Source organism: Siphateles boraxobius, unplaced genomic scaffold, assembly GCF_051911475.1.
Source record: "Siphateles boraxobius isolate OS27281-9 unplaced genomic scaffold, OSU_SipBor_1 9, whole genome shotgun sequence".
Lineage (NCBI taxonomy): Eukaryota > Metazoa > Chordata > Actinopteri > Cypriniformes > Leuciscidae > Siphateles > Siphateles boraxobius.
Genome location: NW_027509219.1, coordinates 22,252,845 through 22,266,033, shown reverse-complemented (window position 1 = coordinate 22,266,033; position 13,189 = coordinate 22,252,845). Strand labels below are relative to the sequence as shown.

Here is a 13,189-nt window from a genome sequence, read left to right as displayed (position 1 = left end):
CAGTACAATGATCCGAAACAAACATCAATCGCAAAAGAAAAAAATCAAAAATGGGTCACTGAGCACAAATTAAGGTTCTGCCATGGCCATCCCAGCCCCCTGACATGAACCCTATAGAAAACTGAAGAGGACAGTGTATCAACATGGACTTTGAAAGGATCTGGAGAGATTCTGTATGGAGGAATGATCTATGATCTCTTGTCAGATGTTCTCCAAACTCATCAGGCATTATTGGAGAAGACTCAGAGCTGTTATCTTGGAGGTTGCAAAAATAATTGAATAAAAGGGTGCCATTAATTGTGGCCAATGTGTATTAGAGAAAAACATTTATTTCATAATGAGATTTCCCCCATTTTAAATTGTTTTACTTAAAAGAAAGGTTAGATTTTTGTAAATTCGAATAAAATGTCAAAAAATTAACAATGCAGATTTATTTTCACAGGCCTTTTTGTTTATGTATACACAAAGGTGCGATTAATTCTGCAAGTGAGCAGGGAATGCGTTTTAAAAAGGTGCCAGATTCTGTTTTTGCTATGCTTTTTTTTTTAGTCCTAAGGATTGTGCATTTGGTCACAGCTCTTGTGTGTTTATGCAGCATCTGACTGTTAATGGAGATGAAAGCCAGCATGTTGCCAAATAATCACATTAAGTGAGCTCACACTGATCTGCAGGCTTGTATCGGAGAAGAGAAAACTTACCAAGATACAGCACAGGTCTGAGGATTCAGGGGTTCATTGAATCCACTAATAGCCTGACATAATCCTCTGGTGACCTGTCTCACTGGAGCTACACTCAACTTCAGTACATGTTTAATACATTTTTTGAGGCCAGTCCGAGAACACACGTGGGAGAACCATTGCCTTGGTTACCTGAATAATGGCCAAAATGCTGTTTCACATTGTTGTAGATTATCTTGCTGGACTGGATGGGGGGAAATGTTTTTGAAATTAAGTGTTATTTTAATTTTTTTAACAAGATTGGAAAAAATATAAAGAGTTTCTGGTGGTGTTTTATGGGTTATTGTCATGGTGAAGATTTGAGTTTGTGGTTGGTAAGGTTGAGGACATATATTTTTCTTTCTTCTGTCTATTAGTAATGCACCAAATTTCCGGCAACCAAAAAGAAAAATGCCTGGCAAAATATCAAGAGGTGGCTTGTTGCTGAAGAACTTCACTACGACTGGTTTTATTTATTACCTGAGAAGACAACTGAGATCACCCTTAAAAGCATGCAATTAGTGTTCAATTACCCATTAACCAAATGTTTAGTGATGCACCGATACCAGTATCAGTATAAGGCCCGATACTAAGCTCATGTACTAGTTTGTAAAAATGCTCCGATACCAACAAGGCAGCATGTAAACAATGTTTGTGTCTAGAAAAAGAAACACTGACCACAGAGGGTATAATTGGGATAAAAAGAAGGCTGTCTATGAAGTAAATGTATCTTACTAGTGGAATATTAACCAAAATATAACGCCTATATAGCTGTGGTGTGCGAGCTGATAAGAGAAAATTGCGCAGTGGATTGAGCGTGCAGCGGCACAGACGCGTACAAGCTGAACGAGAGCATCCCTTTTTCCCAGACGTCAGTGGAAAGTTTGTAGTTCAGTCGGATGTCAATGGCAAAGAAAGTAAAACGAGGCATGTAGCTTATTAACGTTAACTGGTGAAAGAGAGAGAGAGAGCACTTCTGTTGAATGCTCCTGATTGCTGATCGTTCACTCAGCACGTGTTATTTGGATTAAAACTAAATCGTATATATAACTGTTACCTTATTTATGTATAATGGGTGGTTCCCTATTATTACAGGACGTTTGCAGGTCAGGAAGTTCCATGAACAAAACATCCAAAGTGACCGCTCCGAAAAACAACGACAGCGCGCAAGTTGAAAAAAATTGGTGCATCACTATACCTTTTTTAAAACCCCCAAAAAAGGTTACATTCAGTGTGCGCTTTTGCTCAGTCATTGTTAACAGCAAGGTATTCAGGGGTTTGACATGGTAATGGATATGACAATGTTGATATGTTTGGTCTTGGCAGATTAGATCTGCTATGCTACTGCTGTTGCTGCTGTTATTGTAAGTATGGGTCTTGTCAACCCGATCTCACTGCATTCCGGACGTATTTTATGCGGTGGCTAATTCATACAATATCATATAAGATTTTTGCTAAATCGTTCATATTTTACGAGTTGCCCAATTCGTATGAATTTGTTCGAATTCGTACGAATTAGCCACCTCGGACTCACTCGTACGAATTCGTACGAATTGGTTGTGAGATAGCGTTGGTCTTGCTACTTCCAATACATACATGATACGCTGCTAGCAAGTAAGACATGCTGCTACTGAACAATATAGCATACATGAATTACTCGTAGCAGATCTTTACAGGTGGAGCTGGGGAAGGTGGAGGGTTCCTGCTACAACTGCTACAGCAAATGCTGACCAAGTATTTTAAGGTTGAGAAGCTAGCTCATTGGCTGTTGATACAGCAGGAACCAATCAGCTGTGCCCAGAATGATGTGATTGCAAGCAGACTGAGTTGAGGACCTATCACCTGCACCATCTACAGTTTCATGAAACAACTTTGTATTTCCATATCTTTGAGTAGAGTTCACAGAGTTCATCAAATATAGCTTTTTTGAGTGGACTTCTATTTAAAAAAAATATCAGGTTTTCATAGCCCCTGTCAACACTGGTGAGTGAAGCATCTCGTTGTTTCCTCATCTGGTTAAGCTGCTGCTGTGCTCTGATGTTAAGCTGCATGTGGACTCCAAGCTAACAAGACCTTGCAGGTTAAAGTGGAACCAAAAACATTATTTTGTTGTGGGCGTACACTAGGTGGGCGTTCTGTTGGTTGACATATGCAGCTCGAAACATATATCACACTTAGTCCGTATGAGGGTGGTTACCCAAAGAGTTGACTGCAGCCTTGTGTGGGAGGTGTCATGTTTCTCTAACTGTAGTTTAAATTCAGTCCCTTTCATCAGTTCACAGAATGAACAAGAGAGAGACAATAATAGCAGCAGTGATGGAAATATGCATCTAAAAATAGCAAACTCGGGTGCAGTTTCATCTCATGTAAAGCTGATAGTGACATAATGATCTGTGCTGAAATGGCAAAAGGAATGGCTGTTATAATGTTATTGTCAAAAAGACACAAAATTATTTATTTATTTAAAATGATTTAAATCAAATGAATTTGTCTAATTAAATTTTCAATTATTTAAAATTTGTTTATTAAAAATGTATTTATAGATTTTTTAAAATATTTGTTTTAATTTAGTTTAATACAAGGTTCTGTCTTGAAACTCTAGATGGTGCAGGCAAATTATAGGTCCTTAACTCAACCTGCTTGCAATCACATAATTATCTATAGGGTACAGCTGATTGGTACCTGCCATTTCAGTAGCCAATGAGCTTGTGTGCTTAACCTTTAAATACATGCTCAACCTTTTAGAAACCCTCCACCTTCCCCCAGCTCCACCTGTATAGATCTGCTATGGGTAATTCAAGTATGCTATATTGTACAGCAGCAGGATGTCTTCCTTGCTCACAGCAGCGTGTCGTGTATGTATTGGTAGTAGTAAGTCCCGTACTTGCTCTGCAGAAACAACAGCAATAACCAACAGCAGCAGCGTAGCAGATCTATCCCGCCAAGACCAAACATATCAACATTGTCATACCCATTACTAAAAATAATGACTTTTAAGAAAACATACACACCAAGACTACTAGCAACACTAGCAACTACAAAGCAAAATATATTGCCACTTTATAACTCTTTTTGCAAATGTCTGCACTAATGCAAGAAGTAAAGACATTCAATAACAAATATCTGACCTTCAGCTGTCTTGGCCAGATCCAGAACTTACACTGACAAAAGCACTTATGTGGACCACTGCAAAACATTCCAAACATCCAATATCAACTGAGAAAATACTGGAACAGAAAGTGGAAGAGAACTGGACAGAGCTCAGCCTGTAAAACTGCCATCAGGATTACTCATACATCATATATTTTCCTAGGATTTTCCTCAGAAAACTGAGGCCAGACTGCCCAATGCAAGAAAGTTGTCCACAGCAAGGAATGAGAGAATTCAAGCCATACGACCTGCAAAAACTTGCCCAAAGCCATGTGTGAATATCTGTCAGCAGCTTTTTAGGTCCCAAAGGCAAAAAGAGAAAATATATATTTTTTCCTTAATATAACTAATAAAATAATAACATAATGGTCTATTGATCTTGATACCACTAGACAGATTATGGCACCTGTTCAGGTCAGACCAAACACTACAGAGCACTACAAATATGTAACCATTTCCATTTTGTGTAATGGAAAGGTTCCATGGATGTTAAAGTTTCTTCATGGAACCATTGTTGACAATAAAGAACCTTTATTTTAAGAGCATATTCTGATTGTGGCACATTGTAGATTTAGTTTATCAGGAAAAATTCTCAAGGACTTGTGATTTGCATCATTGCACAATAAATTAAAAGTAATTTATTAGGAACAGCTGAAATGTTATTCTGTCTGCACAAAGACAACAGATGGTCCACACTTGCTCACTTTCTTTTTCTTCAAATTTCCTTCCCCCTATAACCAGACAAACAGATGTTCGTGCGCCTGATTTCCTGAACTACTATATGTGTAAAATGATTCTGCTGATGAGAGCATGCAATCATATTTTATGGGGTTCAATGACCGAACCGTGCTACAGAATCTGTTAAAATCCTTAATATACAAAGCACCCATATTTGAACATAAAGCTGTATCAATTCTGTCCCTGTAGCAAAGCAAATATGGTAGCATCCTTTCTATAGGCGATATTTTATTCCCAGCCTGTCTTGTGTGTGACACATGCAATTAATTATTGGAAGTGAAATGGGAGAAATAAATAGGGACTGTCTAGCATCTCTGGTGGTTACTCTTGTTTGTTATCAAATATCAGTTTTCATTTAGAACAATGAGGTGTTCAATTGGTGTTATGTTTTCCCAATTCACACTCCATCCATCCATCCATATCTTTGATTTTCATCACATTGATTCAGATCCGCCTTTCTGATTAGAGTCATTCATCTAATCTTCAAGAGCAGCTTGTTCAAATCTCACATGTGAATGAATTCAATTGATTGCCTTATATAGTAATAACCAAACATCTGGAGTTCATCGTACAATTCCCTGCTCATGATACCAATCAGAGTAAAAGCAATCTTCCTTTACATGCAGCTTATTTTACAATAACATTCCCTGCAGTGCATCATTTTCTTAACCAGTATTTTTGGATAATTTAGTCTGCATGTATAATCTGTGGCCAAAGAATGTAAAATTAATATTGTATAATAATAATAATAAAATAATAATGTTCAAAAATCATTATTAATATTATCCATTTTACTTTCTTTGACATATGGGCCACAGAAATTTGAATGTCCGCTGATATAACACGGGTCTCTGATGATGAGTTCCTTCAGTCCAAGTCTGTTCACTGACTTTAAATCAGCACTTGTCTCATTAGTAACTGCAGCTGTCTGCTCACAGTTTGCTCAAACACAGGCTAAGAGCTGGACCTAATGAGGTGCTGTAACCGCTCTTGCTCAGACACACTGACAGACCTCTGTCTTCCACCAGTCTCTCATCTGTAAAGAATACACTTCCTGTGAATCTCAATGATAGTTGAATCAGGTCTGAAGAAACTGATGTACAGCATGTGCATGTGGCGTACGTTCACCTGTTCTGTTGCCAACTGATGGCCTTCACATCAGGTGCCAAAATGGTGCACAATTCTTTTTGCATTATTGCACTAATCTCACACAGCCAGACGCATGAAATCTGCTCCACATTGCAGCTTGTTCAAGCCAAGAACCGACAGACGAGAAGAGATCATCTGACCGACACACAAAGCGACCAACCATGTTTTTGTACGTGCTTATTTCAATATAGCGCTTGCCCTATAGCCTATCCAACATTAAATTAAGAAATATGCTGTAGGCCAACTATGGCATCACCTCATGTCATCTAGTGAGAAACATTCATCATGGTATAATTTTTATGCTCAACTTTGTAATATTCCAGCTAATCAGTTGTTATTTATTTAGCAGTGTATCAGTTCATTTGGATCGGTAAAATAAAGCGATGTTACTGAGGAATTTGAACTAGATTAGCCATTGAATAACTTTTAATTTGGGACTATTTCACACAGAGATCGTACTGTAAATGTCACCACTCCAGTATTAATGTAAAAGACTAAAGGTCATCTGTTATAGCTGGACAAATGCAATGATTCAATTTTGCTGCCCAGATTAATCTATTTGCATGTCTCACTTAAAAGATATCAGCCTCACATATCCTGTAATTAGATTAAATCAATTGTTTTTAATAATAAACGTTCAATAAATGTTCAGCCTCCTGTGAACTTTGTCTATGTTGTGACATTATTTACTGATGGTACAAGGCTACACACACAGCAGTTAAGAATTGCTACTCAATAAGTGAATTACTACAATTACATGGTGAGCAGCAGAGAGAACGGCTCCTGTTAAACTGTCAAGTCAGATAAGTGAGAAGTAACAACATTTGATTTCCAGCAGGGGTTGGGGCTTGAATACCAAACTCATTCAATCACTGTCATCCAGAGATGGCTGCTGATCATTCACAGTAAATTCTTTTTCCAATTAAAGCTGTAGAATTAAGTGAAACAGTTTTTCTTTAAATGTTGACTTAAGTGTTGCGGTGTAAACCGTGATAAATGTTTTCATCCTCCTAAAATCATGTGTGCTTTATTAAATTAAATTAAATTAAATGTTTTGGGGTTTTTTTTCTCTGCTCAAATATATCAAAGTTCTCTTTAGACGGAACAGATGAATTCACTGTCCTCCATTTTCAAACCCGTTCTATATTTCATCTTTTGCTGTGGGGTCAAAGGTCACAGATTAGCTGTAATATTGCTTCCACATCCTTCACTCTTCACTAAAGTGTCTGTTGAGCACTGAAATGAGGTGCAGTGAGTTAGTACACACAGCAAAAGAGCAGTAGGATACTGGTGCAGAAAGGTTGCCTGAACATCTGCTGATTTGAAGATATCCTCCAGAGACCAATGGCCTCCAGGTTGACAGACCCTCTGTATTTATGTCACAGTGTCACGGTAAATGCCATTCTGATGTTCCATTTCTCTTCACATGTCCACTTAATAAAAGGAATATGACACACACTTTCCCTTTTAGTTGAAACAACTGAGCTGATCTAATAACAAAAGAGAGAGAACATAGCCAACAATAGAGACCTTTACACACACAGGCACGTGCATTTATGTTTTATTTATTCATTTTTGCATTAGTGTACACTTGTTCGGAGAAGGTTGACATTGTAAATAGTGTACATACATGCATAAATAATAATAACTTTGGTTGAACCATCCCTTTAATAAATGTAAATTAGAATTATACAGATTAAATTTTGCATAGCATATTTCTTTCTACATTTTATTGTATCTGAGACAAGTATCTGATTATAGTGCAAAACAAAAGTAGTGCTTATTGCTTTTATTAATTTAAAATATTCATTTTGGCCAGGTCTGGGTATAATCCTGCCTCTAACACGTTGGATGAGGTCCTGTGTGGCAGTACGATCAATGGGAGTTTAATCACAGGGTTTTTTGTGAATGATACATCCAAAATAACCTGCAACAGAAGGAACTAGTTACATTGTTGTTGATTTCAAGAATCTGTAATTCAAGACTATTTCTTATTTGCAACATGTGTATATGTGTATTCAAACACATGACATTTAGTGACATTGTCTTTTATTTCCATTCCTTAGTTCCATTAAAACACAAAAGAAGACTATAAAAAAATCAGCAAAATACCTGACCAAAGTACATGAATAATGTTTGCAGCTGAAAAGAAATCAGACCCTTTTGGAAACCTGGTCTTGTTTTCAGGTACCTACCTTCAGTCTATACTCTACTTTGAGGATCCTGCAGTTGTGGATGCTGGTGCTGATTTCTGGGGGAATGACTAATACTTTGGTCAGATTCTGTCTGGTGGATGACACTAAAGCCTCTCCCTTCTCCTTCAGTATCTGTGTGGTGTGAACGGCTCTCTCGCCTCCAGCAAAGAAGCTCTGCTTCTGGTAGATGATGTACTTTGGCACAATTTTTCGAGTTGAGCTGTTGATAATTTCACCGTCAACAACTAGCCCTTCACCTGTTTGAGAAATAAACATTGCATTATAGCTTGTCAAATTATTCAAATCAATTATCTCTGTTTGATTTTTTTTTTAGTTTTTTTTTTTTAGTTGATAGATCTATTTATTTACAAAAATGCATGTTCTATTGCTTGGGTTACCTTGTTGGTAGCCTGTCTTTGGCAAGAAAATATCCATTGAAATATTTCCAGAGGCAAAAAATATGACATTTTTGTCTTTACTACCATGCTGAGGTGCCTGCAGAGGATGAAAGTTTTAGAGCTTCTTAGGTTATTACTATCCATAAAGTAACAGTTACTACTGCTAATCTGTTCATGTTAATCTCACCATTACAGTCAGATCGACATTTTTCTAAATTCCGGGCCTTTTACCATTAAAATTGTAAAACTTCTTGTCATTGAATTCTAATAGTATTGTTCGACGTTTGTCTGCATTATATGTTTCATGCATTAGATGAGCCTTTGAACATTATATCAGGCCCTGAAAATAATGATTTTAATCATACCATCAGTGTTGACTGATCATAATCAGCTCTGGCAAGAAAGTTAAACTTTGTTTCAGTTTTGCTCACAGCACGCAAAGACCTGGTCAGCTTGGCCTGAAGTCGGTAGTGGATTTTACCATGAGCACCTTTGAAAGATGACGGCAGCCCCCTGAGAGTAGAGACATTGTCATTGTCATGAATGACTAACATTCTTCAGAGAGAAAAACTTGCATCATATGATAGATCAATATTTCAGCATATAGGATATAGCACATTGAAGTATTGACTACATTGCAAAAAGTAACTTAGACTTTTTCAAAGGAAGATTGAGTTTCTCTCAGGAATCAATAAAGTATATATACTGTCGATTTGTAAGTCACATCTATCAACCAGACAGTATGTCTGGTGACTTACTGGTAGGGAAGCTGAAAGGCAAAAGAGAAGACATGTCTACCGGCCACTAGAGTAACAGAGCCTAGCAACAAAAAAACAAAAAAATACAGACATATATGTGTGTAAACGCTTTTAAACATACAGTATATTTATTATTTTAAATATACAGTCTTAATGTTGTTTCTACATTCATTTGGAGATTCTATGTGAAAATATGTATTAAAATATAGAAATATATTACAAATTGTAATATTAGGTGTAATTAATAGTGATTAATTACAGAATTCTTTTTATATACACTAACAATCAAAGGTTTTGGATCGGTAAGATTTTTAAAGTTAAAAAAAAAGTCTCTTCTGCTTACCAAGGCTGCATGTATTTGATAAAAAAAACAGTATTATTGTGAAATAGTATTACAATTTAAAACAGCTGTTTTCTATGTGAATCTATAGTAATTTAACTTAAGTGTAATTTATTCCTGTGATCAAAGTTGAATTTTCAGCTTCATTACTCCAGTCTTCAGTGTCACATGATTCTTCAGAAATCATTCTAATATGATGATTTGATGCTCAAGAAACATTTTCTCATTATTATCAATGTTGAAAACAGTTACATTTTAAAATATATTAAAATAGAAAACAGCTATTTTAAAGGAGCTGTATGTAAGAAATGTATTTCAATTAATCATAAAATGGCCCTGATATGTCACTAGACATTAAGAAATCATGTTAATTTCAAATACTTATATCACTGACAACAGCAGTCCGGCCAGGATATTGACATTTAAAAAGTGAAGTTGCAGCCCTCAACTGATGTTGATGTTGTCATGTTGTGTTTTGGTCTGATGCGTCACCCTCCACCTGTCTACCAATCACAAAGTCAGTAGTGTTGCGGCATCCGGGTTGCCAGCTCTGCTCTAGTTACCACAGCTGCAGCTACAAACGTGTCGGAATCGGATAAAAAAAAAAAGTCTAACGTTGCGAATCAGATAAACTGATAAATTCATAAACTCGTTATGAATCCGAAATACTTCGTGACAAAGTCCGAAATAAAACAAGGATCTGTATAGGAGATGCCTTTGAAAGATGGAGACGGCTGAAAACGGAGAAGAATTTCTGGACAGGTAAGATTCATCTATGTTTGGCTGACTTGTACTTGATGTAAATGGACATTTTAAATATTCATGACAGTCGAACAAAGTTATGCATGTTCGTGCAAAGTAACGTTACGTTAGCTCATATTGAGGAGGTGGGTCATCGAATTGGAAGCACTATAGGCGCAATTCCACGGTAAAATAACTTTTTCTAACGTCCATAACACCAATGAAAAGCACATTGTAGCCTATGATGTGAATAATGTGTCCCACTTGGAACGTTTTGTAGCCTACTTGTTTATCATGCAAGTTCTACAGCCAAAAATAATAGAATGACATGTAATCCTTCACATCACATATTTTAGCGTTATGGACGTGTACTGCAGAGTAAGTTAAAAAATACAGCTGGTCGCTTTCACTTTTTGATATCGATTACACACAGTGACCGAGGCTTGTGCTTGTACTTATGTTAATGACAGATACCTACAGTTAGTATACTAACAGCTACTGTTCTAACAATGTACTGTCACATACAAGCGTACATCTTTACTATTATATTTGGCTAATCGCCATTAGTAAATTTTTGCGATATATAATTACTTTGCAAAACATCTCTCATTTGAAGCATAAACATAATTAACAGAGAAAAAAAACTTAGCCTACTGTGTAGGACTCGTCACTTGCCATTGGAAGCTTCTGTAGCAGCCTACGCTCCTGCTGTATCCTGCAGCCTATCTGGCAACCTTGAGTCAGGGAGGAGGGGAAGGGGATACACCGCTCTACAGTAATTTGAAGGTGATTGCAGTACCAGTTTTGGCCACAATCCTACATACTGCTCCTTTAAATTGTCATAATATTTATCAATATGACTGTTTTTTTGTTGTTGTTGTTGGTATTTTTAATCAAATAAATTCAGCCTTGGTGAGCAGAAGAGACTTCTTTTAAAAACTTTAAAAATATTACCTATCCAAAACTTTTGACTTGTAGCGTATATACATACTGTATAGCCTATTAGTGTTGTGTGTTAGCAAATATTTGAAATATATGCAAAATATAATGTAACATATGAAATATTATGTTATAGAAATACAGTCCATTTTTGTCTCTTCAGTACAGTATACGTATACGCATAAAATGCAAAGATTGTTTTTCACAGATGAGTGTGTATAACAGCATAATGCATCATCAGATATTACCATCTGCTTTGTCCTCCGGTAAGACAGATAAGACAGTTTGTGAGAAATACTTCTCTTTATCCCAGTACGTCACATTATTTTCCCCTTGTGACTCAGTCCATGCCACATCAGCCCTGCCTTTTGCCTTGACAATGAGAGTTTTGATCCTGGTTTCCTTTGACACCTCCACAATAACCCTGCCTGCCAAAGTATCCCCATTGCTGAATGTGTTGTGATCCTTTAAGGCATCATACTCAATGGCGAAGTTCCGGATTGTCATCTCCAGAAAGAGCAGGTCAAGTCTAAAATTGTAAGCGTATTTGTAGGATACCTGGAGTTTAAATAATCCCTTCTGTTTTCTTTATCCGTGTTTTGAAAATACACCTGTTGGCATCTCCCTGACGGAGGACTCACCGAACTGGCTCAGCGGGTTTCACCTTGGAAAGACACAGGCCTTACCTCAACAGCTCTAGCATGTAAACTGAAAGTAAACCACATGATGAAATGGAAGAGCTGTATGTATTTCTATGGTTTCAGTGACCAAAGGGTCTACTGGGAAAATCTGTTTTTCGAGCATGTGAAGGAGCAAACATGAATACGGAAGAGCTTGTGAACAACGTTCCCTTTGCTCTCGCTGCACCTGCTCCACAAACCTGAGCTTTAATCTGTGCAGTTCATCATGGATGTGTGTTTTGTGATTGAATAGAATTTTAACCACAATCTTGTATATTGTTTAATAATTGCCTTCATTTATTTGAACATACTCTTTGTGTCAACAAAATGCAATGATGGATGAAGCAATTATGATGACAGTTGAATGGAAATAATATGTGGGATGACATTTCTACAGGATTTCTAAGTATTTTTGGAGTAAATCCTCTCCTCTTTTCAGGCACATACCGGTAATACATATATGGCAATGCAATAATGAAGTTAATAATAAAGGGATGACTTTGAATAAATCAATTAAAAGCTATTCTTGGCCACTGCATCCTGCTGTTATAAATCTTTTATAAATATTTTTCTTAATCCGTAATTTTTTTTCCTGTGGCTTGTAAAAGACAAGCTCTGCTCTGCAAGTCTGCCCTTAGAAAAGCAATATTTATAAATGTTCTCAAAAGCATATATATATATATATTTTTTATTTTTTATTTTATTTTTTTTATTTACATTTGTTCACAAGTAAGCTTGATTTTAAAACATTTATAGTCTTATATATTATTGTTATTTATTTGTTTGTTTTTGTTATCCATTTTTGAAGAATCTACCTTTTTAGTATTTGGTTAAATTAAAATATTCTATTAGTTTCCCATCATTAAGCAGTAATCATCAACATTCTAGCCTAAATATTGTTTCTGTTGTTGCACATTTCCGTTGCCTAATGTAACATACTCAAAAAGGACACACCAAATAGTATGATTTCCGTTGCAAGGACAATTCTATCAAAGAAAACTGACTCAAAATATATATATTTTTTTTAATTGCATCATAATGTGTTTAATAGCTAACAACAGTAGTGTTTGCAAATCAGTCACAAGACCCATGACATCTGACCAATGTATGGAAAGGATCCTGTCTTATGTTCCACAATGATAATATCGGTGTTATAGTGCATGAAGATGCAAGATGGGCGAAATGTGATTCTATAGATTTTCTGAAAATTGCCGAACACACTTACTGTCTGTAACATGAATCTAATAGTCATGGGTTTTCAAGGACAGAGTCATTAGACTTGTTCAATATATGTTTCACATCCAGCATTTCATTAAATACAAATTAGAATTAGTAGCTGAACTGATTCCTAATTGTTTTCAAGTTGATCATAAATTCTATTTAAA

The 13,189-nt window shown here is 36.3% G+C and overlaps 1 protein-coding gene across 1 annotated transcript; it reads right to left on the bottom strand.

Moving 5' to 3' along the window:
• Positions 1–6,359: 6,359 nt before the first annotated feature.
• On the bottom strand, positions 6,360–11,799 carry LOC143732967 (arrestin domain-containing protein 3). The gene is made up of 6 exons (XM_077224455.1): positions 11,373–11,799; positions 9,105–9,165; positions 8,712–8,859; positions 8,347–8,443; positions 7,949–8,205; positions 6,360–7,680 (listed from the first exon to the last, which is right to left on the bottom strand). The coding sequence occupies exons 1-6, from the start codon at positions 11,629–11,631 to the stop codon at positions 7,546–7,548; spliced, it is 957 nt and encodes a 318-aa protein (XP_077080570.1). The 5' UTR covers positions 11,632–11,799; the 3' UTR covers positions 6,360–7,545.
• Positions 11,800–13,189: the final 1,390 nt, after the last annotated feature.